The sequence below is a fragment of the Phaethon aethereus genome (assembly GCF_964289735.1).
Source record: "Phaethon aethereus genome assembly, chromosome: 13".
Taxonomy (NCBI): domain Eukaryota; kingdom Metazoa; phylum Chordata; class Aves; order Phaethontiformes; family Phaethontidae; genus Phaethon; species Phaethon aethereus.
Window position 1 is genome coordinate 2,441,332 of NC_138589.1, and position 9,829 is coordinate 2,451,160.

At 59.7% G+C, this 9,829-nt stretch overlaps 1 protein-coding gene across 1 annotated transcript; it reads right to left on the minus strand.

Annotated features, from left to right (window-relative positions):
• Nucleotides 1-725: 725 nt before the first annotated feature.
• Nucleotides 726-1,868, minus strand: LOC309409383 (metallothionein-1; the record flags this gene model as incomplete). The annotated part of the gene is made up of 3 exons (XM_082005526.1): nucleotides 726-820; nucleotides 1,382-1,447; nucleotides 1,838-1,868. 3 exons carry the CDS (start codon nucleotides 1,866-1,868, stop codon nucleotides 726-728), a joined length of 192 nt encoding a protein of 63 aa, XP_081861652.1.
• Between the last annotated feature and the right edge of the window lie 7,961 nt (nucleotides 1,869-9,829).

The following is a 9,829-nucleotide window of genomic DNA, read 5'->3' on the forward strand; positions in this document are numbered from 1 at the left end:
GGTGGTACCTGGGGTGCAGCATCCCGGCTGTGCTTGGGCAGGGTGAGCATCACAGCCCATCGCGTTGGTCACCTGGGGCTCCCCGCAGAAGCACGCTGCCGGGCTGGCAGAGGTGGCGGCGGGGATAAGCAGGGTGGTTCTTCCAGCCCGTTCAACTAACCTGCCGGGAGGAAAACTAAACCCGTCCTCCCGCCGCCCCACCTGCTGTGGAAACGTTACCCCTGGAAATGGGCAGGGCTGCAGCGGTTATTACGCTGTCGGTGAAGGCTTGTAATAACAAGCTGCTCATTAGCCCCGAGGATTTCTGGTGGAGGAGAGAGCCTGGGATTTGCCCTTGGGTAACAACAGGGTGGGGAAAATAAACCCCTATAAATTACCTTGTTGTGCAGGGAGAGTGTTAAAACAAGAGTCAGAGCTGCTGGTAGGAAGGGCAGAGCCAAGATTGTAAGAAAGGGGCAAAACAAGACACGGGCCCTTTGCCGTGACCCCCCGAACGCGCTGCCCTCCCGCTTTCCAGGGAAACCACCCCATCCAACAGAAGCACCAGGTTCCTTATACACCTTTATATACACATCACTTTATTTAGGTAGCTTATTACACGTCACAAGTGACAAACACTAAAGATATCTGAACATATATAAAAAAAAACCCCAACATACACAGCAAGGTTATTCTTCTTCAGCCCCCCGGATGTGCAGCACCCCCAGATGTGCAGCGGGGGATCCCTATTTGCAGCAGCTGCACTTGGCAGAGGGGGGCCCCTTGCAGACGCAGCCCTGCGCACACTTGGCACATCCCGCCGGGCAGCAGGAGCAGCAACCTGCGGGGAAGGGGGGGGAGAAAAATAAGTCAGGGACATTCCCGGGGGTGGGGGGGGTCTCAGGGTGAGCTTTGGGGGGGTCCCACAGGGGATGGCTGGTTGTGGAAACCTCCCACTGACCCGGGCGTCCTCTCCTTTTAGCAGTGTCCCCATCCCCAGTGGCATCTCTCAGGGTGTTTTTGCATCCAGGGCTGGGAGGCAGGAGGGTGCGGGACCCCCAGGGTCCCCCCCACGCCCAGCCCCGCTCTGGGCAAGCCCTCCTGCACACGGCTCTGCCCGGGAGTGACGGCGTCCGGAGCAGCCGGAAGAAATCCCGGTGCTGGTTTCCTTCCAGAGCATCCCCTCGCGTCCATACCCCAAGCGAGGGGTATACTGAGTGGCTTATATTGCTTGGGGTGGGGAGGTCACCCCGTGCTCCTTTTGGGGCAAAAAAATATGGGAGGAAAAAAACTCATCTCCAGCAGCACTGAGCCTGATTTGATTCAGTCTGTCTAGACACGTGTCGTGAAAAACCCCACGAGTGTTTCTGCTCCCCCTGTGGGGTCGGGGACCCCCCCTTACCTTTTTTGCACGATGTGCATTTGCAGTTTTTGCATTTGCAGTTGTCCCCGCAGGTGCAGGTGCCACCTAGAACACAGAGAAAAGGAGAAAAAGGGTTGAGACGAGGCGGTGGGAGGGGACCCCCGCAACCCCGGGGAGCGGCGGGGATGCTCCGGGGGGAGGGCCGCAGGGAGAGCGTCGCTGCCCCTCCGAGCATCCGCTCCCCGGCAGCGCCGCCGGGGCTGATACTTCGGCCTGGCTCGGCGCGGGGGGTCACGGCGTTCCCGGCCGCTTCCCAGCGGGATGCTCCAGGTGCGACACCGCAGCACTGGGAGAGGATTTCAGCAGCCGGCCCGGCTGGGATGAGAGCATCAGGGATGGCGAGGAGGCCGGCGGGTGGGAGCATCGGTGGTCCCGCGGGGATGCTCCAGCTCCCGCAGCCCCCCAGGGCCGAGGCGGAGGCAAGCGCTGGCTTACCCGTAGCGCAAGGGCAGTCCTGGGAGTCCATGTCCGCCTGGGTGCCGGCTGTCGGAAGCTTTGGGCGATGGGAAGAGCAGCTTTGGCAAGGCTCGCAGCTGCCTCCTATTTATCCTTGGCCGGGCGAGAGCGAGTGCAAAACCTCCGCCCCTCGCAGCCTGCGCACGGCTCAGCCCGGCACCTGCCCCGGGCGCTGCTGATTCACTCCCTGGGCGGCCGGGCAGGACCTGGGGCTCCCACGTCCCCCCTCCCCGGGGTGCTGGGGGCAGAGGGGGGGCTGCCTGGGTGGCCACTGTTCCCCGTCGAGATGTTGGGGGGGGGGGGTGTGTGTGCGCGCGTGCGCGCGCGCAGAGAACAGCCAGCTCTCATCACATGGATGATGCCTGCCTTGGGAGCGCTGCTCTGCTCCCACAGGCTGGGGGCTGAGGGGATGCACCCAGGGAGGCCCCAACAGCCCAGCCCTTTGCCAAAATCAAGCTATTGAGCCCCTAGATGTCTCGGGGGGCGCATTCATCCTGGGGCTGCCACCGCTTCAGGGAGTGCTCAGCCCCTCCTTCTCCGAGCCAGCATAGCGGGGTGATGGGCAGCTGGCATGGCGGGGTGACAGGGATGCGGTTGCTGCCCCAGACCCCGTCTCATGGCTTCGACACCCTCCCCGTGAGCAGGAGCAGCAACAAGCTGGACTGGCCCAGCCGGAGCCTGCTGTGCCCTCCCAGCGCCCCAGGACGGCTGCGCCCACGTCCCCGCGGCGCCGTGCATGGCACCTCGGGGGCCCCGTCTCCTTCCCGGCTGCGGCGCTCCGTCCCACTCGTCTGAATTAATTTCTGTGCGCCATTAGCCGGGTGCGCAGGGGAGGAGGGTGGCGGGCGAGCTGCCATCACCCTGGTCAACTCCTCCGGCGGGTTTTACCCACCCACTCGAAAGAGCAGCGAGGGTTTGGATTGGAAGGTGTGAAAAAAATGATGCTTTCTGCGATTTTAGGTGCAGGGAGGAACTGTCCCATGGCCAGGAGGTATTGCCAGCCGAGGAGCATCCTTCCTCCTCACCTGGGTTTTTTTGCGTGCTCCCCAGTGTCGGTGGTACCCCATCCCAGCGGCCCCAAGCTCCAAAACTCCTTTGCTTTGGGGTTTTACCCTGGCTGGGCTTTCGCCTGCGGTGCCTGGCTAAGGCTGTTTGTCGGAGGCGATGCTAATCCAGACGAAACAGCGGGCCAGGGAGTATTTTTACCACCCAGCTGTCTGGGCATGTTGGGAGCTTGTTGGGTGACCTGGTGGGGAGTGGTGCCAGCACCCCGACTCGGCGTCTCCTCCAAGCCCAGCCAGGGTGGGAACCCTGAGGAAGGCAGAGCCGATGGGCCCCTTCCTTGCCCCCGCCATGCCGGCAGCGGCTGATCGGTGCCCCGGAGTGCTGGCCCCACAGTCGTGTGAGTGTCATGCTGCTGCTGATGCACCGGGGTGTGATGGCAGGGGATGGTGCCAGGAACCAGGCGCATGCCAAGGGCGTCAGTCACTCCCGCGGGAGCAGGGAAACACAAACGTGCTGGGGAACACACGTGCAAGTGGTCACCCGCCGGTCTCGGCTATGGCACCCTGCGCTGTGCGGTGTCACGGCAGAGTGGGGGGACACGTCTCCTCGGAGCCCCACATGTGCTCCGCTCCTGAAATAACCAGCCGAGCGCTCCCACGGTGCAGGAATAGGCCCAGGGAAATGCTTCCAGCCGTGTCGCAATGGGTGCATGGGGAACAGCGGTGCCACCGTGGCATCCGCCGCCGTGCCCGCCTGCACCGCCCGGCACCCTTGGCCGCCCAGCCGAAGCCATGGTGTTGGCGAATTGCCACCCTGTCCCCAGCTGGTGGTGGCCCAGGGATGCGGGGACAGGTGGTCCTGCTCCTCCAGCCTGGGGAGGGGAAGGCGAAGCCCACGCCAGCAGAACGGAGCGACGGGGGCTGCGCTGTGCAATCCCTGCCACACAAGGACAGGACGGAGCAAAAGTGCTCCAGCACCTATTCTCAGCGTGGACCCCAGCCCCTTTTTCCCTCTTTCCTTCCTTTCCTTGCACAAAGGTAAAAAGCTTCTTCCAGGTGATGCAGGACTCGGGGTCAGGGCTCTGGGAGGTCTTGTATTGCTCCCGGTCCTTTCTGTAATTAATTTGGGATAGGGCTGGAGCCACGGGTTGTCAATCCGACACACATCAGCTGGGCCATCTCCAGGAGCAGCCTATTAAATGGGGTGGTGAGCTGCAGAGCCAGGATCCCGGAAAGACCTTTCTGCTGCTTAAATACCCGCCGTTATAAGGCCCTGCGAGCCCCAGTTTGCCTTCTGGCCCCTGCCCTCCATTTTCTGGGAGAGCCTGGGGGTTCCCCATGATTTAAATATCCCTGATGCCGCTCCCCAGAGCCGAGCAAAACGGGCAGGATCTCTGCGCGGTGATTATTCGCCAGCCCTTGCCCTGCCAGAGCCGTACCCCTCGGCGGCCGTGTCCCCGGCGTGGGATTCCTGGCTCTGTCCCCAGGCACATCCGTGGCCATCACCCCGAGACTGCCGGGCGAATCGACGGGGGCGAGCCAGCGGGACGCTCCGGCGCTCGCCGGCGAGATGCTGATGGCTGAGCGGGGGCGACGGCTCCGCGGGGCACGACAGGGACGGGGCTCCCCAGAAAGGAGTGACGGAGGCTGACAACCTTCAGGGAGATGCGGCGGAGGCAGCCGTCCCCGCGACGGGCTCCTGCGGCAGCCGGCGTGGCTGGAGCCGACGGCCGAAGCCACAGGACGGTGCCGGGGCTGGCGCCGGCAGGCGAGGAGGAAGGGCAGCAGGCAGCTCCCGCCGGACGTGCAGCCCCCGTCACCCGCTCGGGCAGCGGCCCCTGACGAACCAGCTTCCGCCCCCGCTCGCCCACGGCTTCCTGCAGCCTCCCCGGCACGTCGCCTTCGAGGGGACCCTGTGGACAACTCCAGGTCCCCCTCTCCGCTCTCTGAGGGCACGTGTCTCCCCGGAGTACTTGGTCCCGGGCTGGCCATCCCCTCCCGAGCAGTGCCGGCTTCGGTGGCCCGTCCTTTGCCCAGAGACAACGTCCCACGCGGCCATGGGGCTCTGCCGGCAAAGCACCACGGCTCGAATCGGTGCCGGCCGCGGGCAGGGATGCCAGGGAGCTGCAAAAGCAGTGTGGGCGCAGGATGGAGACCCCAGGGGACGGTCCCTGGGGGTACGTGGCCCCTCGCCGTTGCCTGCTGTTTGCCGGGCAGGGACCTGATGCCCCGTGGCACCCACGGGTGCCTCCGACGCTGCGACAGCAGCGAGGGCAGCTCAGCTGTGCCCACTCCGGCTGCCTGTATGTCCCGGACCCGGGGCAGGAGAGCCGTGGCTGGCCAGGACCGAGCTGCTGGGCGTGCAAAGAGCCGTAACCCACCTGCGACCAGCCTTTCAAACCGAAATAGAGAAAATAAGGGGGCTTATGCATCCCCCCAGCACCCAGCAAACGCACGGCACACTGAAACACCGAAAGCCAGTGGGAAGCCATGGGAGCGGTTGCTGCTTAGAAAGCAGGCTCGGCTTTTATTTGACGGGTGTCTCAGGTTATTATTTGCTGATGATAAACAAGTGTTTAAAACACGGGAAATAGGTGCTGACGTCGTTTTGTTTTCCCGGCGCTTGCCAGCCCTTTGGCAGAGGAGGAAGAGGATGAATCACCCCTCGCCTGCCCCGGGAAGCCGTTCCCAACCGCTCCCCATGTGCATAGGCAAAGCCTTGGAAACCATTTGGGAGTGAAACCGGATCGGTGGGGTGACCTCACACCGTGCAGGCTTCTTTTTTTTTTCCCCCAGAAAACGGTGAGCAAAGACTTGTTCTGGTCCCAGTGGCAGACGTGAGCTAAGCCCATCACCTGCTTTCCCTCCTCGCTCCTTCCCCGGGAGCTGCCCGCTTTCCTGCCAAACCCCTGCCTGCACCTCGATTGCAGCTTTGGGAAAATATATCCCAGCTGGTGCTTCTCCAGTTGCTCGGCTACAGGCAAAGGCATGGGATGTCTGCCTTTACCTGGGCGCACGCCCTCCTTGGTGGGCTTCGCTGGCCCACGATCACGTCTGTAGCGATAGAAACGCACCTTTGGCGAGGGCCGGCTCGCAGCGGGAAGGGGATGAGCCGATTTTCATTAGGCAGGAATTGCACCGCGTGCAATACTGCAACGCTTTCACAACCCTGCAGCACGCTTTGATGTGGGCTCTTTGGGAGCCGCCTCGCAACCCAGCCGGCTGCGCTGGGGCTGAGAGTCCCAAGTCCGGGCTTCTGAGCCTGGCTCAGCCGCCGGCTCGTCCTATGGCTCTGGGCAAGGGCTTGACATTTATTCCGTATTTCTTATCTGGAAATGAGCTATCAATATTACCTTCCCCTTGAAAACCAGTGCGGAGAGGGTGGTGATTTGCTAATTATTTATTCTTAGGAGGAAGGGAAAGGAAGAAATGCTGAACCAACGCCACGCACTTGGGTCCAGGAGGGTGAGCCTGACCCTGCAAACTCCCCGCCGGTTTTGGGGTGTGCATCCTGAGGGACCCCAGCACAAGGAGGGAGTTCCCGCCCGGCAGTATGGGGTTTTGGGGCCGGGCGATGTGTGTTCGGGCACGTCTGGAAGATGAAAGGGCTGATTCCTCTTTTGATCATGAAATTCTCATAAATGTTAATGGGAATTACTTCGAGGTCTAACGAGGGCAGAATTGCAGCCCCCAAGGGGAGGAAGGGAGTGAGGACCAACCAAACTTTGGCTGGGAAATAAAAGGGCTCGAATTTACCTTGTTCCCCACCTGTGAGAGCGGAGTACCGGTGGGTCAGGGGCTGCCCCACATCCTTGCAGACCCTCCTGGGAACGAGGGTCCCCAGGTGTCCCCCACCTTGCCCGGCACTGCTGGCACCTGCAGGGACAGGCTTTAAGCATCACTGTAACTCTAGGCATCATTCTAACACACAAATCTAATGCTTTCCCAGTGTACAGGTTGGATTTTCTTCTTTTTCTTTGTTCCCCACCCGCCCCTACATCTTCCCTTCTCTTTGCGTCTTTCGGGTTCCCACAGACTTCAAACTCACCTGCTCCAACTACCCGCCGCCTCCCCCGGCTGAAACGTGACCTGAAGTTTCCAAGTATCGTTACCTTGGGCATATTTAATTATTTTATTCCCCTTTACTTGCTAATTAGAAGCCAAGAGTAGAGGGGATGAGTAATCCCCTGGGATGTCAAGTACACACTTGCCTGAGCTTGCAAAGAAAACACCACCCCCCTCGGTATAAAGGCGTGAAATAAAAGGATGTGATATTTTCCTTGATGTCTTCACAGCCCTGCTCCTGAGATCCAGAGATCATGGTTGTCTGTCCTGGGAATGATTCACACAGGCAGATCCGGCGCAGCGGCTCTTCCCATCCCCGGGATGTGCATGGGATGGGGGGAGAAACGCTGCTCTGGCTCAGGCAGCAAACCTGGGATGGGGAAGGAGAAAAGCCCCTGCAGACAGCAAAGCTGGTTTACTGCTGCTCAGACAGGCTCGGTCTTCATTTTAAGAAGTATTTAGGCGTGCAGATGCAATTGCTCATCCCTCCCTGCTCCCTCCAGCCATATTATCCCCTCCTCGAGGGCTCGGGATGGTTCTTTTTGCCAGCATTTTCCTAAGTTCAGTATCTAAGTGCTCCTCGGGGTTTAGCATCTCGCTGGGGGAGACCAAGCAGGAGGATCCCCTGCCAGGCAGAGAAGGGCATCATGAATTTTCGGTTAGATTTGAAGTCTTCACCAAGAAATAGCTCCTGGGTGTGTGACAATCCTTGTACCTGTTGCGTTGTCATCACCAACTTCTCCGTGCAACCTGCCTAGAAAGCCAGCAACCAGGCCAAGCGTGTTTTGATTATATTATCGCATAGTATATTATATATATAATATTGTAGTAAATCATGTTCATAGAATATCTGAAGTTGGAAGGGACCCATAAGGATCATCGAGTCCAGCTCCAATATGTTATGTTATGTTATGTTATGTTATGTTATGTTATGTTATGTTATGTTATGTTATGTTATGTTATGTTATGTTATGTTATGTTATGTTATGTTATAATACGATTGATATAGATATAGTTATATATTTTCCTTCCCCCAGCAGGTAGAAAAGCTTGTGCAGAGCAGCTCCGGGGTCGTGCAGGAAGGAGGACAGCGATGACGTCTCGCCGGATATTGAGACCCCTGCTCTGACGACACGGCCGAGTCACCCCTTAAGGACAGCCACACGGACCCCGGCCGTGCTGCAGCGATACCCAGGATTATTCGGGATTCCCCCCCGATAAAAATGTGCGAGGCAAGGGCCCCTGTCCCGAGTGCAGCTGGACGGCTGCGATGTCAGCAGGGCGGTCGCTGAACTCAGGGCTAGAGGCTGTACGTGTAATATAGACGACAGGCCTTTCAAACGACGGGAGATGAGTACTAAAAGTCACGATTTCAATTTTAAGAGTTTCAGAGCCAGCAAATTCAAAGTGGCAGCTGTAACAGGCAGCGTAATTTAGCCATGTTGCAGATACACCAAACCCAATACCATAATTAGAGATGCAAAATACTATTTACAGCCCAGATCATACATATTTAGCAAGAAGTTGGAATTTTCATCTATTTACAATTTTACCAGCCTGTAAAGGTCTCTGAGTGTAGTTTTTTTCCCCGTTTCGCTTGGCCGGGTGCGCAGAGGCTGGCAGAGCAATGCTTGGCACTGCTGGGAGGGGAGCTGGGGATTTTCCCTGGGAGGGCAGCAGCATTTGCTGGGTTTGAGCAACACCCCATTGCCTGCCTGAATTCATGCCGGTGCTTTGCCTTTGTTCTCCGGTATCCAAACCGGCACCCAGGAGGTTTGGAGACCTGTTGTGAGGCTGGCACCGAGATCCACGCTCGCCCAAAACGGATACAAAAAAGGGGGGGGGGGGGGGAACCCCTCTTTAATATGCCCTCTGCGATTGCTGCCTCATCCGCAAGTATAATGGCACATTGATAGAGCTGCCAGAAAAACTTTGGAAAAACCATTAAAAAAAAAGAGAAAAAGGCGGTTGTCGCATTCCGAGTCGCATGATCTCCGCTCGAGCGCTGCCTTTGAGAGCCCTCCTTCGCATGCGGGGCAGGGACGCCGCTGCCGGCCAGGGCTTGGCCGATGCGCAAGTAAATGCCAGCCGGGATGTGCCTGCCAGCTTTCCTAGAAATAAATGACTCCTTGCCTCCGCAAGGAAGGGCTGCTGCCCCAGCGCATCCTTTTCCAGACCTGCCTCTCGCTGGGATGGGGGTGATAACGTGCCAGCGGACAGCAGGTGCTGGATTCGGGCACCGGTCAGAGACCGCCATGTATTTACGGCACCCGTGAAGGTTATCGTGTTAAAATTATTTCTTCAACCCAAAATAATTTGGGAATTTCTAAAGTCACGACCTTGAGCCAGGGTTTCCCTACCCAGCCCGTGGATGGGCAGGGACGGGTCGCTGCCGTGAGAGGGAACCCTGGAGACCCGTAAGGGTCTGGATACCGAAATCCATGCTGGGATGGGGACCGGCACTGGCGTTTATGCGGTGGCTCGGCGGGGGTTCGCCCTCCGCACCCCCCGTTTCCAGCTGCCTCCCGGCGCCCCGACAGCCGGGTTCCGTGCAAACGGGTGCGTAAGCCCATCGAACAGCGGCACCAACGCTTTGCGGTTGCTCTTTCCCGGGCGGCACGGAGCGTGTTAGTGCCGGGTTTGGCTTTCCTGGCTTGCTGCTGCTCGGTTCCAGGTTGTCCCGGTTTACGACCCAGTGCCGGGCGTGTGCGGCGGCGCGCGCGGCAGCTGGAGGGGCGGCAAGGGGCGAGGCAAGAGGGCTGGGGACGGGGGGCACCCCTCGGCCCCAACTGGGTGCTGACCCCGCGGGGGAGCCGGGACCGGGACGCTGGTGCCTGTGTTGGGGGGCTGCTGCTGCCTGGGGGGCGGTGGCCTCTGCCCTCCTGCCCCCGGCTCTCCCCGC